At 58.2% G+C, this 27,221-nt stretch overlaps 1 protein-coding gene across 1 annotated transcript in view; it reads left to right on the forward strand.

Annotated features, from left to right (window-relative positions):
• PRKCZ (protein kinase C zeta) overlaps positions 1 to 26,991 on the forward strand; it is a 97,695-nt gene extending 70,704 nt beyond the window's left edge. Inside the window, exons 6-18 of the mRNA XM_068537690.1 lie at positions 481 to 612; positions 1,200 to 1,281; positions 2,281 to 2,333; positions 4,977 to 5,165; positions 8,111 to 8,208; positions 19,808 to 19,894; positions 21,333 to 21,468; positions 21,655 to 21,742; positions 22,724 to 22,843; positions 23,498 to 23,577; positions 23,987 to 24,076; positions 26,507 to 26,622; positions 26,830 to 26,991. Of these exons, the coding sequence (XP_068393791.1) occupies positions 481 to 612; positions 1,200 to 1,281; positions 2,281 to 2,333; positions 4,977 to 5,165; positions 8,111 to 8,208; positions 19,808 to 19,894; positions 21,333 to 21,468; positions 21,655 to 21,742; positions 22,724 to 22,843; positions 23,498 to 23,577; positions 23,987 to 24,076; positions 26,507 to 26,622; positions 26,830 to 26,917 (1,359 nt within the window). The 3' untranslated portion in view covers positions 26,918 to 26,991. The remainder of the gene's footprint in view (positions 1 to 480; positions 613 to 1,199; positions 1,282 to 2,280; positions 2,334 to 4,976; positions 5,166 to 8,110; positions 8,209 to 19,807; positions 19,895 to 21,332; positions 21,469 to 21,654; positions 21,743 to 22,723; positions 22,844 to 23,497; positions 23,578 to 23,986; positions 24,077 to 26,506; positions 26,623 to 26,829) is intronic.
• The last annotated feature ends 230 nt before the right edge of the window (positions 26,992 to 27,221 follow it).

Consider the following 27,221-nt stretch of genomic DNA (forward strand, 5'->3'; position numbering starts at 1 on the left):
CAGATGCCAGGCAGGGTCGCTTCTGTGGTCGTCGTGTAGGTGGGTGTTTGGACGAGGGTCAGGCAGCCGGCTCTCCCACCCGCTTCTCACCTGGGTCACTCCGCCCACAAGGGGCCCCTCGGCTGTTCTGAGCGCAGCCTGGTAGGAGCTACGACTCCCACTCCAGGCCCTGCAGTCCAGTCCCTGCAAGCAGGGGGGGGGCGCTGCCCGTGGAGGGGTCTCATCAACCCTGCCTGCTGGGGCCTCCCCTTTTCCTTCACAAGGAGCAGAGCCCCAGTGCCCTCCTTGGGGCCTCGGTTACCCCAACCTTGGGACGGAGCTGCGGAGCCTGGGCGGGGGCCTGGTGCCGGGGGTGACGAGGCGACAGGGCCACCTCCCACCCCAGCTGCGCGTCGTGACGGTGCAGCATGTCCGCGCGGCGTGGAGGGGCCCCCGGGCGCACCGGGCCCGGCTGACAGCGGCTGTTCTCGTCCCGTGCAGAGAGCGTACTGCGGCCAGTGCAGTGAAAGGATATGGGGCCTTGCCAGGCAGGGCTACAGGTGCATCAACTGCAAACTGCTGGTCCATAAGCGCTGCCACGTCCTTGTCCCGCTGACCTGCAACAGGCATATGGTGAGTGGGGGCCGGGTACAGCCTGGGGGGTGTCCACACTGCCCCAGGGACCCTCGGCCTCCTTCTGTCCAGGTGGGGGGGCCCTGACACCATCCCTGCCACCCGCGAGAGAGAGGAGGGGGCTCCCGTGGGCTGCAGAGTGACGGCCCAGGCCAGCGGTCCGGGTCGGGCCCTCTTCCTGAGCCCCGGGAGCCCCCGGCACTCTTGGGGGCTGCAGGGTCCACCAGTAGCGAGCCTCCTGGATTGTGACGTCAGCCGTGGACCCCGGAGCTGGGGCCCGACTGCAGGCGACGCGAGATGGGGGCTGGGGGCGGGAGAGAGGAGTCAGCGTCAGCGTGTAAATACACGCGCTTTCTAAAGCACCTGCCGGGAAGGTCGCGGCCCGAGGGGCTGAGCGGTCACCTCGGCCTGTGGACTCACAGGTGACCTCAGTGCTCCTCTTCCCGTGTTCAGTGCGATGATGTAACAGTTGAATGATACGTGTCATGACGTGTGTTACAGTGTGTGTTACACAACAGGTGACTTACAAGTCTCCAGAAGCTCCGTCGTGGTGCCCGCCGGGTCACTGTGTTGCCGTCTCTCTGCAGGATTCTGTCATGCCTTCCCAGGAGCCTGCAGTGGACGACAAGAGTGACAACGTGGACCTTCCTTCCGAGGAGACGGATGGAAGTAGGGGCTGCTCGCCCCGCCCCCCCGGGAACACCCGCCCGCCTCCCCTTCCCCCCGGGCATCCTTTTAGATCCTCTCCTCTCGCCAGGGGCCAGTACCTGGGAGCATGCCCCGTGCTCGCCGCGGGACCGGGGAGGGCTCTCAGGGCCCCCCCTCATCCGGGTCAGAGGTGGGCGGGTGGCCTTCCCTGGGCGCCCACGTCTCTGTGTGCTGCCGCCTGGGGAGCCCGGGGCGGGGTTGCCCTCTGTGCCGACTTCGGACGTTCTAAGAGGCACGTAGTGCAGCGGCCACCGTGGATACCCATCTCTGTGGAAGGGCCTGCTGTGCGCACGGCAGGCTGCTGTGTAGTTCTTGAGTTTTAGTGGATTTTTTTTCTTCTTTCTTTCTTTCTTTCTTTTTTTTTTTTTGGTTGGGGAGAGACTTTTTTTTAATGCTAAGAAGCATTCGGAAAGTGATTTTGAGTACCAGTTGGACTGATGGCCCAGCTCTGAGCTGCTGCAGTTCTGTGGGCTGTTACAAGGGTGTGCAAGGGCCCTAGCCCTCGTTTGATAAATATGAGCTCCATCCCCTGGGATGACAGGAGGCCACGGAGCATAAAACCCTTAGCACAGCACCTCATGTAAAGGAGACCCTTAACAAGTACCCATCCAGCCAGCCCCCCATCTACATACCGTAAGAACAGAGACTGGAAGGCTAGACACCAAAATCCTATGATCCGTCACTTCCAGAAGAATCACTAGGGAAGCTTGTCACAAAGGCAGGTTCCCAGCCCCAGAAGTTCAGAGTCAGCAGGTCTGGGTGGGGCCCAGGAAGCTGCATTTTCTTAAGTCTCTAGTTGAGTCGGAAGTGGCTGCGCCAGGCCTTCACCCTGAGCACCGGCTGGCCTGGCGGCCTGGCCTGGGCCACTGTGTCTCCACAGAGGGGCAAGGGCCGTGGGGGTCTCAGGCCACGTCCCTGACAACGCCTGTAACACCCCTTTTTTCTTCCTCTCTTCACTAGTTGCTTATATTTCTTCAACCCGGAAACATGATAACATTGAAGATGAACCTGAGGTGAGTATAGCAGACGGCTCATCAGTATTTTCAGCGTCCTGTTGACAGGTGCATTAGCTCATTTCTGGGGCAGTCGTGGAAACTCGAATGTGAACGAGGAGGGTTGTGGGGAGCACGGCCTTGCGGACATCGGGTATCGCGCACACTGAGGCTTCCAGGGCAGAGGTCTGTGAGGTCTTCCAGACATTTAGCACAGAGGTGCTCTCTGTACAGCCGAATGGCCAGAGAGCGAGTGAACGTGGCAGCACGTGAGCCGTTGCTGAATCTCAGAGGTGAGGATATGGTGCTCATTGTACGTACTCTTTCACCGATGCAGAACTGGGCGTGGTGGGTCACTGGCTGAGTCTCTGTGTGCCCAAGCTTCAGGCCTGGTCTGAGCCTGGGTCAGGGGACCCCTCTGACCTCAGGATCCTCTTCTGTCAAGGGTGGATGATGATTGCACCTTTCCGTGAGGGTAAACTGAGAGCATTTGTATAAACACTTAGCACCATGCCCGGCACACGGAAGCTTTCCATGGCACTGACTGCCGGCGTGGCCATTTCCACATCAGTACAGGTGGCTCAGGCCATCACGGTGGACCACAAGGGGCACACGTGACCTCCACAAAGGAAACCCTGTGCTCTTGTGCTTTGAGAGAAAGTGGGAAGGCTGGCCCCTCGGGGGTGGGCTCACTCTGACCTGGCTGTCACGCCCACTCCAGCACCCAGGTTCTTACGTTTTCCGCGGCCCTCACCCTCCCCCATGGCAGGTGTCCCCGTCTCTGGGACTCAGTGCCTTGTGTGGCAGGGACGTTGGCGCCCACAGGCAGCTCTCACGGGCCCTCTGGTTTGGGGGGATGGGGTGTCCGGGTGGGGGAGTCGGCCTGTCGGGCGGCAGTGAAGCGGGGTGCAAGGAGGGGGGAGATGACAGTGGGGAGATGACAGCTCCGGGAACAGGCCCTGCCGCCTTCACAGCTGGGTCTCAGCAGGGGCACATCCTTTATGAAGCCCCAGAGGCTGCTGCCCCAAAGGTTCATGGGGGCCCAATCCTGGCACCGTCTTCTGCTGCGGGTGAGGCCTTCCTACATCCTCTCCACCCAGACCGCACAGCGGGTCCAGGGCTGACTCCTGAGCTGCAGTTTTTGTCAAATTTTATTTGCATAAAAGCCTGCCTTTATTTTCCGTGTGTGCTTTCCACACTACCAAGCAGCTCTGCAATTCTCAGCAGACACTGAGTGTCCTACAGTGTAACCCAGCTCTGACACCATCAACTGGGGGACAGATCCCCCAGGTCGGGGGCTCAGTCCCACAAGACGGACCCCTCCTCCCACTTTAGATGCCAGTTGCAAGTCCAGGTTGTCACCTGTGCTTCTGAGCGACTGGCTACAGATTGGAGGGTCCCACGACCCCCTCCTCAGGTTCAATTAATTTGTGCGAACGGCCCACAGGACTCAGAGAAACGTTTTACTCACCAGATCACTGGGTTATTTTAAAGGGTTGTAACTCGGGAACAGCCAGCTGTAGGAGGCTCACAGGGTAAGGTGTGGGGAAGGGGCGAGGGCTTCCATGGTCTCTCTGAGCGAGGGCCACTCCCAAATCTCCACGTATTCACCAACCCAGAAGCTCTCCAAACCTGTCCTTTTGGGGGTTTTACGGAGGCTTCATTACACAGGCGTGATGATTAAATCATTGGCCATTGGCGATGGAGTCAACCTGTAGCCCCTCTCCCCTCCTGGGAGGTCAGGGGATGGGACTGACCCTCTAATCCCAGGGTTGGTTCCCCTGGCAACCAGCTGCATCCTTAGGTAGCCTAGAGGCTTCCCTGTAGTTGCCTCGTTAACATAACAAAACACCTTGCTGGCTCTCAGCACTTAGGAAACCCCCCCCCCCCAGGTTTTAGGAGCTGTGTGCCCGGAATGGGGCCCTAGAACAGATAGGAACTTGGTGTTACAAATCACAGCATCACAGCTGGACTCTGGGTGATAAATGAGGCTCAGGAAGTTGTGGTTCTGAGCAAGGACAGTCCCAGCTGGGGCTCAACCTCTGTGCACAGGACCTCAGGGAACAGCAGCACCTTGAGAGGCCACACCTTTCCCAGGGTCAGTGTCCCCGCCTGGACGTCTAGATCTTTCTACCTGGTCACTCTGTGTCTGGAGTGAGTCAGGAGCACTTCGTTACCCTCCCTCCGCCAGAGATAATTCTCAGGAGGGGAGCTTGTGCTCTTAACCACATTGCCTTTCTCTGTCATCGTATATTGTTTCTAGTGGTACTTGCTTTGGCAGGTCTTTCCAGACATTAGCGAGTTATGCTTTGCAACCCCCCAGGGAGGGCCAGGTGGCCTTCCGGCCGCTGCACCGATGGCCCTGGGGTGTGTGAGCCTGCGGCCACCTCCTCGGCCTGTCCAGGCGGGGCTGGCCCCGAGCATGCCTCCTCGCTTGCCGAGGGCCCATCGGTGGCTGATGACGGCTCTCGGATTTCCGGCCCCTTCCACCAGAAGCTCTTGGGGTTTGCTCCTGGGTGGCGCGGGGGTGGCGGCCTTTGGGACGGAGAGTCAGGACTTGTGAGCAGGACGGGGCTCTGGGCTCCGGGGCGCAGACGCCACGTCTTCCCCCATCGCGCACGAGTCCCCTTCCCGCTTCCTCCCGTTTTGTCCTCCCTCCCTCAGGACCTCAAGCCGGTTATCGATGGGATGGACGGGATCAAAATATCTCAGGGGCTCGGGCTGCAGGACTTCGACCTGCTCAGGGTCATCGGGCGCGGGAGCTATGCCAAGGTCCTGCTGGTACGGCTGAAGAAGAACGATCAGGTCTACGCCATGAAGGTGGTGAAGAAGGAGCTGGTCCACGACGACGAGGTGAGGGCCCGCCTACTCGCTCCTTCGGATGGAAGTCAGCGCACGTAAGCGAGTTTGCCACTTGACCGCTTTCAAGCGCACAGTTCAGTGGCGTTTAGCGCATTCACGGTGTCGGGTCACCCTCGCCACCACCCCGCTCCACACCCGCTCATCCCCCAAAGGCCGCCCCGTCCCCGTGAGCAGTCCCCCCGGCCCCCTCCCCGGCCCCTACGGCCGCCCACTGTCTCCGTGGATTTGCCTGTTGTGGACACTCTGTGTAAGTGGAACCGTGCGTTATGGGACCTTCTGTGTCCGGCTTCTCTCACGGAGCGTCGTGTTCTCAAGGTCCATCCACGTGGTAGCGGGTGTCTGCGCGTCCTTCCTTCCTTTTTAGGCCTCGGCCATGTTGCGTTTTATGGATCAACCCTGTCGGGCTTCTCTGTTCACCCGCTGACGGGCACTGGGCTTGTCTCTGCTTCCGCTGCTTGAGTCACGCTGCCGTGAACGGCTCCGTGCGGTTATTTGCTTGAGTCCCTGTTTCCACTCCTCCTGGGTGTTTACCCAGGAGGGGAACTGCTGGGTCATAGGGTAATTCTATGTTTACCTTTTTGAGGAACAGCTAAACTGTTTTCACGGCAGCTGTGTCATTTTACATTCCCAACAGCAACGCGTGAGGTTCCAAACTTCTGCGCATTCTTGCCAATGCTTGCCATTTTCTGTTTTTTGACCATCGCTGTCCTAGTGGGTATGAAGTGGCTTTGATTGGCATTCCCATAGTGACAATGTATTGAGCTCCTTTTCATGGGCATCTTGGCTTGACGTACTTTTGACCTGTATCTTTGACCCCTGAACGGGGGTGACGTCCCTAAGAAGCAGAGAACTGACTTCACAGGGAGCGGTCACTCTGTTACGGTGCCGCCGCCGCTGACCCCTGAGGCCACTTGGCGCCCGTGGAGCGGGGGCCACGGGAGGGCTCCCCGGCCCAGGCTCGCAGTTCAGAGGGCAGAGCGGGGCTGCACCGAGTCCCCGCCTGTCCTCCCAGCAAGCGCGTTTGTGCAGTGCTCACACCGCCCAGCTGGCCCCTCAGCCCTGGGTGCTGAGCTTACAAGTGAGTTGGGGCATCCGTGCCTCACAGCTGAGGAAGCGGAGGCCCCAGGAAGTGCGGGGTCCGGCTGGCGTCTTCACTGCCGGTTGCAGCCCCGCAAGAGGATTCCAAGCCCCTTCCCAGCCTGCGGCCGGCTGGAGGGTTGATGGTGTGTGAGGGCTGGTTTCTAGAACGCTGAGAGGAGAGGCCTCCAGAGAGCATTACTGCTGTGGTCGCTCTCGGCATCTTCGCACGTGGCCGTGACTGGAGCTCGGGCTCGGAGGTGGTCTCAGGGGAGCGAGACCCTAGGATCTGGCGTGCGGGCCAACTGTGCATTTGTGAGAGGCCCTGCCGTCCCGTGGCCCCCGTCCCAATCCCAGGAACCTGGGAATGGGACCTTATTTGGGGAGATGTAATTACAGATCCTGCGGCGGTCATGCTGGATCAGCTGGGGGGCCCTAAATCCAGTGACGAGTGTCCTTTTAGAGAAAGGCAGGGAAAGATTTGAGACAGGGAGGAGGAAAAACTCACACAGAGAAGTCACTGTGAAGACAGAGGCGGAGAAGGGCCAGAGTCCCCTGGAGGTGCAGGAAGGACCCTCCGCGGGGCCCTGGGCAGGCACGTAGCCCTGCCCACACCCTGAGCCCGAGGCTTCTGCCTCAGAGCAGCGAGAGGACACAGTTTGGAGGATTTAAGTCCTGAGGTCTGTGGCGCTTTGTTAAAATAACGTGAGGAGTCCGGCAGGTGTGAGGCAGGTGGACCCGGGGGCATGGAGGAGGAGGCATTGTGCACCCACCAGCATTTCCTTCCTGAGCACCCGGGTGGCCAGGTGCCTGGGGGAACAGACGCAGGGACAGTCAAGGGCTCTGTTTGAGGCCGGCTCTGCGCATGAGACGCTGAGTGGGGACACCAGGTGGCCACTGCACGAGCGAGTGGAGCTGGGGGAGGTGGGGCTGGTCAGACGGAGCCATGCCACCCAAGGCGTCCCCGGGAGCGAGGGGCAGAGGGGTCAGGACCCAGCCCCAGGACGAGGAACCCAGACGGTCTTTGGCCACCAAAGGGCTGCTCACTGAGAGTCGGCTCATTCTTCCAGAAACCTTCAAGGGAAGGCGGGCTGCTTTGGACACATCCCGTCCCCTCTCACTTCCCAACCCCTGAGACAAGAGGTTTAACCCGGGGAATTCGGGGAATCTCGTCCCACTCTGCTTTCTGGGGTTGTAATGGAACCACAGCTGAGACTCTCAAGCTGAGTTTTCCGCAAGTTCCAGTGCGGATTGGGAGGGAGATAGCCCTGCCGTGGGAGCTGGTGCTTGGGAGATGGGTGTGGGGTGTTGGAGAAACCTCCACTCTCTGTTTCCTCCTGTCTTAAGTGGAGATAATACAGACTTTCCAGGGCTGCCACGGGCAGCACATGGGGCAGTGCGGGAGAGCCTGTAGCCCAGAGGCCAGTGCACAGCTGGTGATGGTGGCTTTGGTGATGGTGGTAGAAATGGTGAGAAATGTTCATGGTGATAGGTGACAGCTAACGATGCTGATGGTGGTGGAGATGGTGATGGTGAGGATGGTGATGATGATGGTGATGTTGATGATGATGGTGATGTTGATGGTGGTGGTGGTGATGGTGATGGTGATGATGATGTTGATGATGGTGATGGTGGTGATGGTGGAGATGGTGGTGATGGTGGAGATGATGAAGGTGAAGGTGGCAGATGGTAATGGGTTACAGTGGTGGGGATGGTGATGGTGGTGGGCAGAATTTCTCAGCGGGCGTTTTCTTTTCCTCTCTGCATTGTCTTCCCTCAAGCAGAGTTGACATTCCTCTCTTGCCTCCCCTTCTCCAGGATGCCTGTGAAGTGTTCACACTCCCTGGCTTCTATTTCAGGATATTGACTGGGTACAGACAGAGAAGCACGTGTTTGAGCAGGCATCCAGCAACCCTTTCCTGGTCGGCTTACACTCCTGCTTCCAGACAACAAGTCGGTAAGAGAAAGGGGGTGCTTCTGGGATTCTGCTGCTTTCTGATCTGAACCGTGTGGAGGCTGTGGTGTCATGAGGTTTCTGCTGTCGTCTGTAGGGTCCTCCTGTTTGCAAGTATGGGGGCTTTTTGGTTCCTCAAACTAGCTTTGTTGTTCTCATTGGCTGGTGTCATATTAAGTAAATTTCATACAAAAGAAGCTAAATTCTTTAATTCTGTTTACAAATTATTTATTGAACGCATCCCACTGATACAAGCATGGGATCAGGTATTGGGATGCCACTGTGAATGGGAGGCCTGTCTTTGTGCTTATGGATCTCACTGATTAGTGGAATAAATTAATAAATGCTAAACAGCCTCACTTAGAAGCTTTGTACATATTAGAATTCTGCTTTAAAAAGGTTTGGAACTACTGGTCTAGGACATTCAACGTATACTCAGTTTGGAATTTTTTTGGCCAGATGACTTGAACTCACACAGTTTGTTTACTTGAAAAGTTACTATGTTCTGGGTCGGGGTGCTCAGGGCCCACCCCCAGGTCCGGTGACTTAGGAGAACTTGCAGAACACAGCACATCGTCAAACTCAAGGCTAAGGCCTGCTGCTGTGAAAGGATGTAAAGGGAAATGATGCACGGGGTAAAGTCGGGAGGAAACCAGACCTGAGCCGCCCGGAGTCCCTCCCTGTGGAGTCCCACAGGACACCCTGAATTCCTCCACAGGGATTTGTGAAACTCGGGGTTTATTGTGGGCGGGTCACGTAGGCACCTCTCCCTAACACGTGCCAAGGTCCCAGACTCCCGGCGAGCAACAGGTGTTCAGTGTAAACCGTGTTGTTTGTGCGGTGTGATCACGGTGAGGCACGCTTATCGCTTGGGGAAGTTTTATGTCAGCGCAGGGAGCCGGTGACCGAGCGAGGGCCCGACTCTGCTAGGGCCCAGCGTGCAGACAAGCCTCTCTGCACGACGGTCTCGGTCCTGCTCTGCTCGCTCTCTGCTCTGGGCTTTGTTGTGATCCCAGCAGTGACTCACCCCCTGACACCCCCCGCATCCACCCCCAACTCTCCCCATCTTCAGTCCCCTGTTCCCACCGGAACTGGCATTGCCCCCTCCCCAGATCTCAGTGATTCTGCCTCCTGAGTGGGTCTCAGACCCTCCCTTTCCCCCTGAGCCCCAGCTGCAGCCTCCCTGGGGCGCCAGGCTGTCAGTGCCCCCACGTTGGAACTGAGCCGTGTTTCGAGAACACAGATCTGAAGTATCCATCACCTGCTTCAGAGCCCCCCAACCACTTTCCCAGTTGCTTCTGGGAGACAGTCCAGGCTCCTAGGCGTGTGGACGAGGCCCCTGCAACCAGGCTGCCCCTGGGTCCCTCTGTCCATCTTTGCCGCCCTGCCTGCCAGGCCCCTTTCCTCGCCTCCTCTTCCCCCGCCCGGGGCTCCGGGAGGGCCCAGCAGTAGTGTCCAGTGCACTTTCCTCACCTCTCTTTGGCTCTGACCAGTCTCTTGGGATTATGGGGCACGCCCGAGGGAGGGTGTCCCCCCAAACCCACGCTTCCTAAACGTATTGTGAAACGAGGCTTGCTGTGTTTTTCAGTTAACTTTACTGTATGAACTTCTAGGGTGTGGATGTACAAGGGTCAGATATTTCAGCCTCACTTCCAGCTCTGTTGCCCGCCGGCTCACGTGTTCCCAGGTGCGTTAAGGTTAGAACTGGAAAAAAAAAATCATCCCGTAGGTGTTTCTGTGTGAGCCCCACGACGCAGGCGCGCACTGTAGCGCCTTTCCAAACGGACGTGAGGAGCTGTGTTCCGGCCTTCACGTTCACGGCCGGGAGGCATCCCAGGAATCAGTAGCACCCGTGTCTAGTTCCTTTGCCTCCCCCTTTTATGGAATCCGTCAGTGACGTCTAGAAGCACCTGAGACCTGGTTAGTCAGGATAGGGTGTCTTTCCGGGCTGTTTCCACGTGCCTGCTTTGACGCCGGGTTACAATATATGCCTGTCCCCCACCACCCATGGTGTGAACTCCCTAAGAGCAGGGCCGGGGGGGGGGCTGTTTTTGTGCTCCCAGCAGTTGGTTCATACCTGGCACCTCGTAGGCAGTTGTGGTGCTAAAGGATAATTTTTTTAAGGTACCGTCATGTCCTTGGTACAGATATGAAGTGAGCGTGTGTCAGCGTTTATGTGACTCACTGATTAATGAGGGACTCGTCAGAGGTTACAGCCCGCTCACAGGAGAATTCAAGATCCCGCACACGTCGGGTGACGGGGACCCTGGGACTGGCCGATGCCTGGTGCCGAGCCGGCTGGGAGGCCGGGAGGGGCCCCACCAGGCAGACTTCCTTTGCGAGTCTGTGGATGCCATTGTTGGTACAGAACCCACCCGGTTGGAAAGTGGCTCAGAGACGGAGGGAGACCCCGGAAGCCGTGCCCTGGGAGGGTGGTGCCAGCAGAGCCTGGTTCCTCTGGAGACCCCATCCTCATTTCAGTCTTCCAAAGCCTTTTGTGGTTCTCCTGACAGCAGTACCAGCAGAGGCTTGGAGCCGACAGCTGGGCTTCAAGTGCCAGCCCCCCCTTACTGTCCGGGCGACCTTGCACAGGGCACCCTCTCTGGGCCCCATCTCAGCCCTGGGACAGGGAATGGCAGGGATGCCCACCTCAGGGGCTGGCTGTGGGTCCGTCAGTTAAACGTTTACAGCCAGGAAGGCCCCGCTCCCGGGAAACTGTGAATAATGTGAGCTTCGGCTGAAAGGGCCTTTCTTCCTGGGGGCGCTGGGCCTTGGAACAAACAGACGCAACCTCGTGTCTGAGCCCCCGAGGACACAGGAACCAGCAGCTGCCCTGCCCCACGTGGGGCGGCTGTCAGCACCGCGCCCACTGCTGCTGGTGAGTGAGGAGCGTGGCCACCAGGACCCCCGGGGCGGACCGGAGCCGGGAACTGGGAGTCTGGGTGGGCAGGGTGGCGGCGGGGACGTGGCTGGGACGGGCGTGCGGGCCACCTCGACCCTTCCTGTGGGCTCCTCGCCGCGCCGCCGCCCCGAGGGCCTGCCGTGGTGCCAGGAGCCGGCGCAGCCCTTGCAGCGCCACCAAACACAGCGGACACCCGCTCCACTCCGGAGCTGTGCCCGCGGGCCACCACCGGCAAAAATCTGGTAAATAAGACGCAGTTTATCACAAGCAGTTATCAGAAGGGTGTCTCTGGATGGGAAGAAAGTAAGCATTTCTTTTTTCTCCCCAAATCCAGTAGTGCCATCCGGCTCTGCCGTGTTCCGTGTTCACTCGTGGACGTGGAATCCGGAACGTTACAGTCGTCACTAATGTCGCCACGTGTATACACAGGGTACAGAGCACCACGTGTGTGCAAATGTATGCAGATGGTACAGTGGGGGTTTATTTTTATTTTTAATTTTTTTATAAATGTTTTATTTATGTATGTGTTTATTTATTTTTGGCTGCTTTGGGTCTTCGTTGCTGCGCCCGGGCTTTCTCTAGTTGTGGCGAGCTGGGGCTACTCTTCGTTGCTGTGCACGGGCTTCTCATTGCGGTGGCTTCTCTTGTTGCGGAGCACGGGCTCCAGGCGTGCGGGCTTCAGTAGTTGTGGCGCATGGGCTCAGTAGTTGTGGCTCGCAGGCTCTAGAGCACAGGCTTCAGTAGTTGTGGCGCACAGGCTTAGTTGCTCTGCGGCATGTGGGATCTTCCCGGACCAGGGCTCAAACCCATGACCCCTGCATTGGCAGGTGGATTCCTAACCACTGCGCCACCAGGGAAGTCCCACAGTGGGGTTTTAGTATAAAATAAACATCTGTGTTACGGAAAAACCATCATTCATATCCACACAGCCCATCTTTTCTAAACAACAGCCAAAATTAACTACGAAATGGCCAAAACAGGGGAAACTGCTTCAGTTTAGGCTATTGTGGGGAAAACGGGTGATCGAGAGACGGTAGCTGAAAATCTGTTTCTCCTTCCCCCCAACCCCCCACTTCAGATTGTAGTTTGGGGACCTTTTTCTCGCTTCTGCGTGATCTCAGATCACAGATGAGCAAGCCACCAGTAAAATATTTACAGTCAACCTGCTGTTCTAAAATAAAACCTTTTAACCATTGGCCCAATTGGTTATCTATGTTCATCTACGGACGCAGATGCTTCTTCCCCTTTAAAGAAGAACAAAGCAGTTGTGCCTTGTTTGCAGCTCCCACTTGGATGCTAAACTCAGTTCTTCCTGGTTCCTGGTGGCTTCGAGATGTGAAACGCCTTGTGTGTTAGGCTTTGTAAATCGCACCTGAGGACTTACCTGCAGCTCTGGAGAGACCTCAGCCTGGACGGGGTCCCGGGGCCCCATACAGGGAGGCTACAGCGTGCACGTGCACCCTGGGAACGCCGTCAAGGTGGGGTGGGGGCAGAGCCCACGAGGGATGGTCACACGGGTGTGTCCCAGGGGAGGCGGCTGTGCCGGGGAAGGATGAGGAAGGGCTTGCCGACGGGACGGCTTCCGAAAGCACCACGATCCTCAGCCGGGGACGCAGGACCTGCTGGGCGAGGAGGCCTGAGGGAGGCCTAGAGGGAGACGAGGACGGTGAGTTCGCCCAATGCCAGGGAGAGCGTGGCAGGACTGACGAACGCTGGGCGCTGCTGGGGCGGCAGGCGGGGTCCGACGTGGAGAGCTGGGGGCGCGGGGCGAGCACGTGTCCAGTGCGGACATGGGGCTGGGAAGCGGGAGCCGAGGGGGAGCCGGGGCCACGTGTGTTGTCGCCATGGTGAGAAGCAGGTAGGCCTGCGGTGAGCAGACCCAGGGCCCAGTCTGACCTCCGCCCGCTCCTGATGGAGGGTCAGGGAGATCCGGTTCCCGGGGGCCCTGGTGATGGTCACGGGACACCTGTGACCGCTGCGCGAGGATGCACCCACGGGGCCGTGCACGCGGCAGGAATCATCCGCGACCTTGAGGGGCAGGTGCTCCCTCCTTGGGAACGTGAGTCACTGTACTTTCCAAAGGCAGTAAATTTGTTCCAGTCATAATTTAAACCCAGAATAGAAAGCGCGGCGCTGAGTGACAGTGGGCGTGGGCGGAGCCACGTCAGCCTCTGTTCTCCACCTGGATCCCCTGCATCCCCTAAAATGGTCCAAATGCAGCCCTGACCCCTCAGGCTACCAAGCAGGACCCCTCAGGCTAGACTGCCCGGCACGAGGGCGCACGTGGGGAGAAGGGACCCCCTGTTGGAAGTGAGTCGAGACTCACCGGAACACTCAGGAGGTTTCAGGACCTCGCTGTATTTTTCCATCGTGTGGGTGGACCGCACTCTCTCTGGGAACACTGTGGCAGCCGTTGTGGATCACCCCACGGCCCCGGACAGTGAGGGACCCTTGGGGCGTGGCCTCTGTCCGCCTAGCCCAGGGGCCTGAGTCCTCCTGCTGCTGTGCCCACACACAGCCTTCACTGAGTGTGGTTCCTTCTTTCTTCCTAATCTGGAGGCGACTGGCTGCTTTCAGACCAGGGCAAGTGGGTGGCGGGGACGTGTTATTGCCATGTGCTTGGGGACGGACGTGCACGGGCGTGGGACATGCTCTCCATGAGCTGGCGTCCTTGGACCATCCCGTTAGGATGCGGTGACCCCGGTGCCCCATGCAGCCACTGCCTGACTGAGATGACGTCCTGTGCAGCTGCATGCCTCCCCTGGACAGGGCCTCGCTAGAGCCGGGAATGGGGGCTCCTTTTGTCGAAGTAACTGTCAGGACCAGACCTGAAATTGTGCTTTTGCCGACTATTAAATGACATCAGAAACCACTCAAAAGGGTAGCTCCTTTTTTAAAAAAAAAAGCTTGTCGCAATTTTAAAACTCAGGAAAGTGAAAGGAGGAAGTAACTTTTGTGCACGCTCCCTGGTCTTATCATTGACACGTTTTGCTGCTTGTTTTTCCTTTTTGCTGTTTATTTCTCCATGTGGACTTTGGAATCAACCTGTCCAGCTCCGGAAAGGAAGACAGGGCATCCTTAGGATGCAGGCGCTTCCTACTCAGTCACGTGGTTTCCCTTTTTGTCTGCTCTTTCGGGAGATCTTAAAGTTTTTCTTCATGTAGAGTTTTCAGTTCCTCGCTTAATTTTTGTCCTGAGTGTTTCTCTCTTCTGTTTCTACTGTAAGTGAGGTCTTTCCTTCCATGGAAGCAACAAGCAACGTAATGTGGTTTCTGCACATTGATTTCGGGCCCTTTGCCTCATGATTCTCTTTCTCCAGTAAATTTCAGATGGTTCTCTTGGATTTCCGGATGTGCAGTGATAACATCTGCAGACGATGCTGTTACCCCCTCCTTCCCAATTCGTACCCCTGTTCATTTCTGTCTCTAATGACATCAGCCAGTACCTACCGCATTTGGGGACTGGTGGTGGTGGGCAAACCTGTCCCCTTCCTGACCCCAAGGGAACGCGTCTGGTGTTGGCACTGAGAGCCCAGCGCCAGCTGCTGTGGGCCAGTGGGGTGTCAGGAACGCAGAACCAGACCGCGCTGGCATTCCAGTCAAATGTGTTGGCGTTCGCTACAGCAAGGGGCCCGGGGGCATTGGGGGAGGGAGGGAGCAGCAGGAACCAGGGTCTCCACCTGCGGCCATCGCCCTGGGTTCTGGGTCCACAGGGTCCCCGTCTGACAAGGCTGGAGGCTAAGGAGGTGCTGCCCCTGTCTGGCTTTTGCGAACAGGATCACCCCCTACGGACTCCTGGACCCCATCACCCCATCTCCCCCCAGAGCCTCAGAAACGCAGCTCAAAGACTCCCAGACCCAGCAGTGGGGAGGTTACAGACATGCCAATAACCAGCATGGAGTTACAGGTTTGTCTGAAGGAAGTTTACACCTCTTTTTATTTTATTGTCAAGGAAGAATATGGAATTTTTCCAAAGGTCTTCTCACCATTTATGGAGGTGATTGTTATGATTTTTACTCCTCGGGGCCTCCTAAAATGATGAATTGTATCATTATAACATATTTCCCAGGGTTGAACTCTCCTTGAATTCCTGGGGAAACGCATGCCTGGTCTTAGTGTACAATTCTGTTAATGTGCTTTTGAATTCAGTTTTCTGATCTTATTTAGGAGTTTTTCATTGATGTTGATATTGATGTCTGATCCATCTATAGTTAGTTCCCCTTACACAGTCTTTATTAGATTTTTGCATTTTCCTTATTTTTTTACTCTCTGGAACATTCTAAATCTCATTGAAATGATCTCTTGGCAGGATTCCCTGAATCTGCTGGGGCCTAGGGTGTTTCAGAGGGCAGCTTCCCTCTCTCCACCACCCAATTGTGTTTGCTGTAATTTTTATATTTTTTAGGTGCGCCATCCTCATGCTGCTCCTTCTGTAGCTGCTTTGCTGTCTTGGTCTCTCCTGCTTTGCTCGATTTCATCATGAGGCATGACTCCCGAGTCTGGGAAGGGCTAGGGTTCACGTTCCGTGCGTCCTTCACATGTGAGAGCACAGGCGCGTGAGCCAGGCTCAGCCAGGTCCCCTTGCCCTCGAACACAGACGGGTGCTTGGTGGTGTGTCCGTCCAGCACTCGTCGTCCATGGGGAGATGGAGACAAGCTGTGCATCCCCCCGCTCCAGGAGGAGGTTTTTCTGGGCCTGGAGTCGCCAGCTTCCCTTTTCTGTTGGCAGCCGTCCCAGAGCCGTGGGCTCTGCTTTGCACGCGCACCGTGATCACTGTGAGCATCCTTCCGAGTCAGGGTTTGGGTTCTGACCATGTCTGCCCTGGGGCTCGCCTTGCGTTTCTGATTTGTGTTTTCATTTGGGAATGAGGGTGGTCTCTCCTGAGATGCTCCCTTTGGCCCTCAGCCTCCTTTCCTGTCTGTCGTTCATTGTCGGGAGCCCAGGTGCTTGTCTGCTTCCTCTTTTCCTTTCTTCTGTCCCTGAGCTCCTCTGGGGGGCGGCCACCCCTGCGATGGGGGGTCGGTAACTGGAGGTGGGGCTCCAGGCGTGGGTTCTGGATTCATCCAAATCACCCGGTGTCAGATCTTATTAGACAGTAACTGTGTGATCCTGGGAAAGTTATTTCACCTCCCAGTGCCTCAGTGTCCCTGTCTGTAAAATAGGGAAACTCCTAGAACCTACCGCATGGTTCTCAGGTTAAGTTTTATACACAGATGTGCTTGGAACAGTGCCTGACGTTTTGTGAGGGCTGTAAAAGCTGCTGTTCTTGTTATTTTTTACACCAGGGGTCGACACTTTTTTTCAAAAGACCAGATAGTAAGTATTTTCACCTTTGAGGGCCACACGGTCTCTGTGACAGCTACTCACTGAGGTTCGGACAAAGACAGTGTTCTAATAAAGCTTTATTGACAGACATGGGTGGGGGGCCAGATGCAGCCAGCTGCTGGTATCCATGTGGCATTACCTCTTGATCTCAGCACACTGTCCCATGCCATCGGTGTCCCCTCTGAGCGAGGTATGGGGCTGGTGGGTTTTTTTTAATATATATATAAATTTGTTTATTTTATTTATTTTTGGCTGCATTGGGTCTTCGTTGCTGCACGCGGGCTTTCTCTAGTTGCAGCGAGCGGGGGCTACTCTTCATTGCGGTGCACGGGCTTCTCATTGCAGTGGCTTCTCTTTTTGCGGAGCACGGGCTCTAGGTGCACGGGCTTCAGTAGTTGTGGCACACAGGCTCAGTAGTTGTGGCACGTGGGCTCAATAATTGTGGCACACGCGGCATGTGGGATCTTACCGGACCAGGGCTTGAACCCATGTCCCCTGAATTGGCAGGCGGATTCTTAACCACTGCACCACCAGGGAAGCCCGGGGCTGGTGTTTTATCCCATGGGGGCTGTGGGGAGGTAGGGGCCTGGCCTGACTTATCCCCGAGCTGAGGAGAGCATCTCCCATGCAGACAGGGCCACGGTCCCCTCTTCCCCTGCCCCCGGCACCCTCAGCCATCGGACAGGCCCCACATCCCAGGTTTTCCTCAGGTGATGGGGGACAGGCACGTAGGACCGGCCTCTGGCCTCTGCTCCTGCCCTGGTCCCAGCCTGTGAGTTGACTGTGGTGTTTACTCCCCTTTCTGTCTCCAGCTCTTGATGAATCCTGTTTTGCGAGGTTTTACTATATTTTGCACATTTTGTTGAGTACCGAGGAAACGTAAGCTGCTGTCTCGGCCCCAGGGGTGGCTTCTTTCCCATCCTGGCATCACACACGTGCCAACTGTGGCTGCGCCCCAGGGGCTCACGTGCAGGGACGCGGGAGGCCCGACATGGCAGAGCCCCGGGCGTGAAGCCCAGAGACGGCCTTCAGCTGCACTTGGCCATGGACATCGGGGCGTTTTGTCACAGCAGCCAGCTCGTCTGAGTCACACAAAGCATTGTCATCAGAGCGAATCAGCCCCTGACGGCTCTGGTGGGGTTTTGCTCTAAAGAAATGTTGAAAGTAGTACACCGGAAAGTAACACAACATTGTAAATCCAGTATACTCCTGTAAAAATTAAAAAGGAAAAAGAAAAAGTGAAATGTTGGGAGTAGTATTAAGATTTATTTGTAGAATGAAAAAAATCTTTAGATATACAGTTGCTTTAAGAAAAAAAAACTCCCTGCTCTGTTCTTGTAGCTGATCAGTTTCACAAATTAAATAAATTCCTTGATCAGCAAGTTACCTGAGACCCGGGGCCCCAGGCGACAGCCACAGACCAGCTGAACGTGTCCCCGCGTCCACACGTAGAGATGTGGCTTCTCTTGAAACTCCCTTGACGGGCTTTCCCCTGGATACAGAAAGGAAACTACCATTGCTTCTTCTTCTCTGGGTTCTTAAATGTCCCCTTAAATTTCTTCTGCTCCCTGAGCCATCGTGTCGGTGTCTGTCTCTAGCATTGGCGTGTTTCTTTCTTTTCTCTGGAATGGCGTTGCTTTCTGTCCCTGTGTGGGCGGCCACATCCGTTTCCTGGGGAGCACCCACGATGGGGTGAACACACCTCCTGGGGCTGCATGATTCCGGGTCCTGGTGGCAAATACCGTCCTGTGCTTTGATGTCACGGAGTTGTTAGTAAATGCTTTTTTTAAAAACCGTGCGGTCTTAGGCCTCTCCGCAGGGGTCGAGGACCTGCACAGCACTTCCCTCGGGGTAGCTGCCAGGATTAGACGTGCACACGTGTTGGAATAGTGCCCGACGGTCAGCGGGGGCTGTACAGCTGTCGTTTGTCCTTGCTGTCTGTAGCGGGTCAGCAAGCTTTTTCCGTCTCTCACCTCTGTTGTAGTGTGAAAGCAGCCACAGGCAAAATGTGCGTGAGTACAATCTGCCTGCAAAACGGGCGGACCCGTGTCAGGGCCAGGGTTCCTGGACCCTTTCCGAGAGCATCCTTTGGAGGCAGGGGAGCCGCCCCGCCCCCACAGAGGAGCTGGGTTTTCTCCAGGATGACAGGGAAGGCTCTGGCTAACCACCCAGTGGTCAGGCTTTTGTCTCCATTTCTGCTATTTATGTATTTAGGAGTTGTTTCTAGTCTAAATATGTAATCAGAGACTTGGAAGGCGATTTGCAGCTCGTTCACTTGCTCCATGTTAAAGGACGTCATCACTGAATCAGGGATGCAGACAGGCTGGGGGGCCGGCGGGTTTGCTCCCCTCCCTCTGTGCTCCCAACTCTCCAAAAGCGCCCAGAGGAGCCGTTGACCTAAAAATCCACGAGCCGCCCTCAGCAGGGTATTTCTGGAAAATCGTGTGTGAATGTAATTTTGAAAATGGAACCTTATTAAATGCGAGAAGGATCTTATCAGAAAAGAAACCACATGGTAAATGGTAAATTGTTTGGAGACTTGAAGGGCCCTGCCTGCATCCAGAGGACGGATCTGTCAATCACAGGGATCCTCCCGCCAGAGGCCCCGACCCCGCTGCCCCCAGCCCCCCTCCTGGAGGGCAGCTGGCATCGCCGACTCCCTGTGGCCAGGTCAGCGAGCCTGACCCTCCCCCTTGGGACCTGCTGTTCAGGGAGGGTCCCACCCACTCCTTCCCCTCCTGGCTGCCGAGCCCACTGGCGATCTTGTGGCCTCTGCCTCAGGCCCTCCTGGCCAGCGCACCTGTGCTCTCACCTGGGCACCTCCTCCCCCTCCTCCTGCCCTTCCCCCCTCCCTGGCGTCCATCCAGACAGCAGCCAGAGGGTCATTCGCATCACCTGGCTTGTGCACCTGCCCTTCTGGCTTCTCCTGCCGAGCCGGGCCCCTTGGCCTACAGGGTGGTCCCTCAGCTCTCTGCCCTCCCCCGTGGCCCCTCCCCGTCCCCCCACCCTCCGGGCTTCTGCTCCCTGGGGAGGCCTTCTGCGGCCACCCAGCCACGTAGTGCCCTCCCTGCCCCAGTGGGCCTCCGGCCACCAGCCCTGCCTTATTTTTACCTTTTTTAACCAAAGGCAGGCCTGGCACCCCTGGGAGAACAAATAACTGTGTTGGATGCAGCGAGTGGTGAACAAGAGTTTCTCTCCTGAGTTTTACTGCATCGGGGTCAGAGCTGAGCGGCTTCCCCCTGACCCCAGAGTGGGGCGGGCAGCCCCGGTCACCGCCTTCCCTGGGCCTCTCAGGAGGGTGACCGGCCAGAGAGGGGGACCCCTGGGGGTCCCGGCCGCGCTTGTGACCCTGGCCTCCCCGCCATGTGTCCCGCAGGTTGTTCCTGGTCATCGAGTACGTCAACGGGGGTGACCTCATGTTCCACATGCAGAGGCAGAGAAAGCTGCCCGAGGAGCACGCCAGGTGGGTGCAGCCGGGGGCGGGGGGGGGGGGAACCTGGGGGGGCAGGGGGGGAGTGGATTTGGGGAAGGGGCACAGGGGGTCACTGCCTCCTGCCAGGGGCCAGGCCAGAGCCGGGAGGGTCCTGGGAGTGGCCGACCCCCCAGAGCACTGCGTGTGCGATGGCGCGGTGCTTTTCCCTGTTTCTGAAACGGGGTGAACGTCCCGACCATCAGCTTAGCCGCCTGGACGGCAAGGCCGCTCCCCACCATCTGCACGATGTACAGCAGGGGCTTGCCTGGAAGAGGAATACAATCTCCGTTTCTTTTTAAATGACTCTCAGGGACACTGACCCCATCACCGCCACGCAGCCTTGGCCTCACGGACGGGTGGGGCGTTTATTTCCACCCCGTACGTAGCTCTTTCCTGTTTTCCATATTTTTCTCTTTTCCTCATTTCCTCACTGGAAAATAATTCCACGCGGCATTATGAGTCACCATAGATCCTTTTTGGGGGGAGGCGGGTAATCAGTCAAGAACAGCGAGCCCCACACACTCATGTCCTCTTTTTCTAATTGTGGTAAAATACACATGAAATTACTATCTCAGCCATTTGTAAGTGCACAGCTCAGGGGCGTTAAGCACATTCACGGTGTTGTACAGCCATCACCACCGTCATCTCCAGAACTTTCTCATCTTCCCAAACCGACACTCTGGCCCCATGAGACACTCACTCCCCACCCCTCCCCAGCCCCGGCCCCACCCTCCTACTTTCTGTCTCTATGAATCTCCTCCAGGGACCTCGTAGAAGCGGGATCATGTAGGATGTGTCCTTTCATGCCTGGCTTATTTCACTCAGCATAGTGGCCTCAAGGTCCACCCACGCTGGAGCAGGTGTCAGAACCTCCTCCCTTTTTAAGGCTGAATATTACTGCCTTGTATGAATGGACATTTTGTTTATCCATCATCTGACAATGGACACTTGTGTTGCTTCTGTGTTTTAGCTGCGGTGAATAGTGCTGCTGTGAACATGGTACAAATACCCATTCGAGTCCCTGTTTTCAATTCTTTTGGGTATATACGCAGAAGTAGTATTGCTGGGTCACGTGGTAATTCTAATTTTTAATTTTTTCGAGGAAACTCCATACTGTTTTCCACAGCAGCTGCACCAGTTTACATTCCCACCAGCAGTGCACAAGGGTTCCAGTTTCTCCACTTCCTCACCAGCGCTTGTTCTTTTCTGTCTGGGCGGTTTGGATAGTGGCTGTCCTGGTGGGCGCGAGGTGATGTCTCACGGTGGGTTTGGTTTGCATCTCCCTGACCACTAGGACGCTGCGTGCCTTGCCCTGTCCTGTCGGCCCACGCGCTCTTCAGCGGAGGATGCGGGACGTCTGTCTGCTTGCGCCCCCGTCCCGGTTCCTGGTTGGGTTCTCTGCTGATGACGGGTGTCACCCCCTCCCCAGGTTCTACGCTGCTGAGATTTGTATCGCGCTCAACTTCCTACACGAGAGAGGGATTATTTATCGGGACCTGAAGCTGGACAACGTTCTCCTCGACGCTGACGGCCACATCAAGCTGACGGACTACGGCATGTGCAAGGTGGGCTCCCGGCCCGCTGCCCCCACCTGCCTCTGGGGGGTCCCGGGCAGCCCAGCGTCCGCTCCGTCTTGTCCTGGCTGCCGGGCTTCGGCCGCCCCCACATCACCGGTCCTCTGTGGGTTCTCTCGCCGGCAGGGGCGTGTCTGGCGGGCCCCTCCCTCCTGGTAACTGGCTTTATCCCTACAGGAAGGCCTGGGCCCCGGTGACACAACGAGCACTTTCTGCGGAACCCCGAACTACATCGCCCCGGAAATCCTGCGGGGAGAGGAGTACGGTGAGCGCGGGCGGGGCACTAGGGCGCTGGGCTCAGAGGAGGCGGGAGAGCACGACCGAAGCCCTGGGAGTTTCCTCTCCCTGGGGACTCGGCCACGGGGCAGAGAGGGAGGTGGGCCTGCCTGGGGCCAACCCTGCCGGGGGTCCCAACCAGGGGCTCCAGGGCCCTGGCCCAGCAGCCGGGGAGAGGGGTCTTCCTAACCAAACTACACTAAAACGCACACCCTTACCTCGTCCCAGCCCCAGGTCACTACCTGGCCTCAGTCCCCAGCTGTTGTCCTCTGTGTCCACCTGAGTGTCCCCTGGCGAGGTCACTGGACAGGATCCCTCCGGTCAAGGAGCCCGAAGGGCTTGGGAAGGAGAAGACAAAGCTAAGACAGAGCCGAGGCGGGTGTCCCGAGTCAGTGGGTGCCGCCCACCAGAGGGGGTTCCCCAGAGCCACTAGAGCCACGCACAGCCCCCGTGGACACTGGAGCTTGTCCACCCCTTCCTTGGGTTCTGCTGTTTTCACATCACAAATATACCGTCAGATATTTCCACACATTTTCCTTGCTGTTAAAAGTGGGGGCGTAGGCAGGGTGGGCAGGTTCTCGCACCCTCAGATACCTGGGCACCCAGGAGGCTGATAGGATTGAAGTCACTTAGTAGCCAGAGAAGGACAGACGGCAGCTGTGGACCAGAGCAGGGAGTCTAGAGCCTGGCCCGGGATGGGGATCCCGTGTGCGATGGAGGTGGACGGCCCCAGACCCTGGGAGCAGCTGGCCGTCCGTGGATGGCCTTGATGTGAAGACAGCGTTGCAGCTAGTAAGGAGGAGCCGAGCGTGCCGGGACAGTGGACGGAGGGGAGGCCAGGCTGCCTGGGAGACTCCGGGGACACACATCCTCAGCTGAGGGCCAGGAGACGCCCACTGTCACGACTGTTGGCCCGTGACGGGACGGCACAGCCGCAGAGGCCCGGCCTGACAGCCCCGCGCTCCCCCAGGGTTCAGCGTGGACTGGTGGGCCCTGGGCGTGCTGATGTTCGAGATGATGGCTGGCCGCTCCCCCTTCGACATCATCACCGACAACCCCGACATGAACACCGAGGACTACCTTTTCCAAGGTGCGCGGCCCGTGCGTCCAGCTGCCTCCACACCCCGCGGGTTGTCCCCTTTCAGAGGTGCAGGTCCCCAGGCTGGTCCCCGCGGCTGCCACAGACTAGGCGGGGCCGCCCGTCCACGACCAGCTCTCAGGGAGCACAGCCCCCATGGAACGGGGTGGGGGGACACGGCACTGTCACGCCCACGGGAAAGAGAGTCTGTCCTGATTTAGCCCAAACTCCCTTCCGCCCACGCCAGGTGTGCACATCAGACTCCTGGGCAGGGGCTGTGCTCAGCCCCAGTGCCGCCCCCTTCCAGCCACGGCTCCTCGCCATCTGGGGCCCGGGATGCTGGGGCTCAGGACTGAGGCTGTCCCCACGGTGCCCTCTGGCACCCGTGGACATGGGGACGCAGGGCCAGCTGAGCCACCGTTGGTTCCTATGTGATCGTGAGCACACGTGACCATGGGCACTAGGGCCCTTTGAGGCCTCGAGGCCCTGCTGGGGTGTAGGACGGGGCCCAGGGCACCACGAGCGCCCCGAGCCTCCTGCTCAGAAAGGGTTCCCAGCGCCCTGCAGGCCACCGGCTCCCTGGCTGCTGGGCAGAGCTGATGTGGCGGGCGGGGGCCGGGCACAGAGAAGGGACTGGCTCTCACCTCCCGGTCCCGGCCGTTGCAGTCATCCTGGAGAAGCCCATCCGGATCCCCCGGTTCCTCTCGGTCAAGGCCTCCCACGTGTTGAAAGGATTTTTAAACAAGGTACGCTCGTGGCCACCGTGGCGGCCGAGCCGGCCATGGCTGCGGCCCTTTCTCAGTTACTGGGGCCACGGCTCCACCAGCTGGTTGGCATTTTTAGTGTCGGGTGTGGGTGTGACTCTCTGCGTCCTTCCTTGAATGTCCTGTGGATGCTTGTTCACACTTGACAAAATGTAACGACGAGAAGTGATGCCAAAGAGGAACTTCCCGGAGGAGCTTAACCTGTTGGGAGGAAGCGTTTCTAATGAAGGGAACGTCTGGCCTTCACCTGGGTGCTGGGCCGGTGGGGGGTGGTCTGCTAAAGGTCTCTAAGTCCCGGGGAGGGCAGGCCCGTTCGCCTGCTGGGCACGGGGGAGATCAGGGGCTGCCTTGCTCTGTGCTGACTTGTCCTCATTTGAACTCTGACCCCCAGGACCCTAAGGAGAGGCTCGGCTGCCGGCCGCAAACTGGATTTTCCGACATCAAGTCTCACGCTTTCTTCCGTAGCATAGACTGGGACCTGGTAAAGCAGCACGGAGTCTGATAAGGCCCCCCGCCCCGTGTGGTGGGCGGCCCTGGAGGGGTGCGGGATGGATGGAAACGGGCGGGGAGCCATCTGGAAACTCACGTGAAGAACAAGGAGGGGGCCTGACAAGCCCCTGGGGGGTGGGGGGCTGCTTCTTGAAGGGCCTGGGAGCAGCCTTGCCTGGGCGGCCATGCCATGCCGGGGGTCCCGTGGCGGGGTGCCCGGTCTGTGACCGCTGCCGTCCGCCTGAGTTGATTCAGCTCCCGGACGTTTCCACTTGGCCGGCTAGCTAGTTCCAATAGGACATCCCGGTGCACCGTGGCCCCTCCCCCCTGCAGTGGACCTTGACCCACCCAGTCCTCGGGGACTCAACCTCCAGGGTCTGGACCTTCTCCCACCCCCACTGCGGCCACCTGGGTCTGAGCCACCCTCATCCGGGCTGGTCCCCTGCTTCCCGCCTGGCCCCTAGCAGCAGCGGCCTCCCCCACTGGGGCTTCGTGATGCCCTCGACGCCCCGACATAGCAGGTCCGCTCCTGTCTTTGCACAGCTGTGCCCCTCCCCGACCTCCACCCCTCCCTCACCTCTTTCAGGCCTTGTGATTGCAGTGTGTACACGGGTGTGCAGACAAATGCACGCACACAAACACTGGTGACCCCGCTCTGCCTGTGGGTCGGCCCGTTCCCCCTGCTCCTGCATCCCCTGGGTGACAGAGACAGGCGTTCCTCTGCCCAGTGGCCTGGCCATGGATGCTGCTGGGGCCCCGGCAGGTGTGCTGGCCGCAGCCCTGACACTTGGGCGTTACTGGGAAGGATTCGTCTATTTCTGTGACATCCTCATTTCATGCACCAACTTCGCCAGCTGAACCTGTGCTCATCCCTCCCACGTCCCCACAACTTATGGAATGTGTTTCAACATTCCAGGCCCAGTTTGTTTCTCTTGTTATGACTGGAGTTCCTCATGGCTCTGGGCCTCACAGTGCAAAGGGAGTGTGAGCTGAGGTGGGCTGGGGGCTTATTTTTGACTCGGCTGTCGCCCTCTCCCCACACGGAGCCTTGGGACAGTTCCACATCTTGGACGGGGTCCCGTGGAGGCCCCACTAAGGTGGAGGTTTCCAGGCTCAGCGTTCACTCAGACCTTCCAAGGGAAGGGGGCAGCCAGTCACGAAAGGCTTGGGTCATCCTTTTCCTGAATCAAGCTGCTCCGGGCCTCGAGAGCTGAGGGGTCCGGGCTGGAGGGCTGGCTGCCGGCTCACACGTGGCTGGCGTGGGCGCGAGCAGACACCACAGGGCAGGGACCTTATCTCTCACTTACGGCTCGATCTGAGTTCTTAGGAGCACGCCTGGCCCAGCACAAGTGCGCAGCACACACCTGGGTGGGGGGTGGGAGGGTGGGTTATGTCACCGAGTGAACGAACGTGGGGGCCACTCCATCCTCGCCGTCCTCCATCCTCACTGTGAGCGGTGCGGCGCTGAGTTGCTCCGCCCCAGCGCACGACTCGCCCTCTCCAGGCATGAGCATGTCTCATCCTCCTAAATGTCGAGTAGGAAGCAGAGTCTGGGTCCTGAGACACCCCATTTCCCGCCTGACAAGCGTTTTACTGCTGTGCATCCCTTTGGGATTAGAAATACATAGAGGGCTTCCCTGGTGGCGCAGTGGTTAAGAATCCGCCTGCCAGTGCAGGGGACACGGGTTTCAGCCCTGGTCCGGGAAGATCCCACGTGCCGCGGAGCAACTAAGCCCGTGCGCCACAACTACTGAGCCTGCGCTCTAGAGTCCGCGAGCCATGACTACTGAGCCCACGTGCCGTGACTACTGAGGCCTGTGCTCCGCAGCAAGAGAAGTCACCGCAATGAGAAGCCCGCACACCGCCAACGAGGCGTAGCCCCCACTCGCCACAACTAGAGAAAGCCCTTGCACGGCAACGAAGACCCAATGCAGCCAAAAATAAACATATATAAAAAAGAAAACATAGAAATGGCCACTTAAGGCTTTTTTGGGAGAAGGGGTTCCAGTGTGGGCAGGGGTGTCCCTGCCAGGTCCCAGCTCCTTTATGACCTGGGTTCCCAGATTAAGAAAGGAAGAAACTTCCCAAACCAGCCTCCTTTGGTTTAAGTGGTGGGGCTGCCGAGGGGGGGCGCAGACCCCAGATGGCGTGGGGTCTCGCGTGGGTGGTCGGACCTTGTGCTGCATCCCAGGTAAGTCCTGTGCGGCCTGCGCTGCTGGCATTTTTCAGCTCAAGTAGGGTTTTTATGACTTTGGAAAATTTTCCTGCTGGACTTTGTTTTAAGAGAAAAATAATCGGTCTTTAAACATGAGGCATATTTAAAGGCGGTCTCTTCCTGTTCAATTCCGTGGTTTGTGTTTGTGCAAACACCAAGCGGGCGCTGAGCCGGCGCGCGTGGGTCTGACCGCGTGTCTTCTTGCAGCTGGGGAAGAAGCAGGCCCTGCCGCCCTTCCAGCCGCAGATAACGGACGACTACGGCCTGGACAACTTCGACACGCAGTTCACCAGCGAGCCGGTGCAGCTGACCCCAGACGACGAGTAAGACCTGCCGGACGGGCGGGGCGTCCTGAGCTGCGGGGGCGTGGATGTGCGGGGGGGTGGGGTCTCGCGTGGGGGGCGGGGTGCTGTGGGCAAGGGGAGGAGTCCCGCGTGGGAGTCAGGGGCGGGGCGTCCCGAGCTGCGGGGCTGGGACGTGGGCGGGGTCTCGCGCGGGCACGTCGAGCCTGCCCTGTCTGGTGCCCGCAGGGACGTCCTCAAGAGGATCGACCAGTCGGAGTTTGAAGGGTTTGAATACACCCACCCGCTGCTGCTGTCCGCCGAGGAGTCCGCGTGAGGCGCCGCGTTCTCGTCGTGGACGCGGGCAGAGGGTGCGGGCCTGTCCCCGGCCACCGCGCATGCATGCCGGGCTGGGCGCCGGCGGCCCGGGCAGAACAGCCCCTCCATCCGGCCCGCGGCCGCCTGCACCGGAGGAACTTGCTTCTTGTGCCTGCGCCGCGGAGGCCGCGGTGCCCGTGTCCGAGGGAGAAAGTGTCCCCGACTTCGAAGGTGCACACTTTCCACAGAAACAGAACTGACCTGCTCCACCGGGAGAGTTAGCCTGTAACGTCCTGAGGAATAAAGTGTCCCGATGATGTTGA

Source organism: Eschrichtius robustus, chromosome 3 (genome assembly GCF_028021215.1).
Source record: "Eschrichtius robustus isolate mEscRob2 chromosome 3, mEscRob2.pri, whole genome shotgun sequence".
In the NCBI taxonomy this organism is placed as follows: Eukaryota; Metazoa; Chordata; class Mammalia; order Artiodactyla; family Eschrichtiidae; genus Eschrichtius; species Eschrichtius robustus.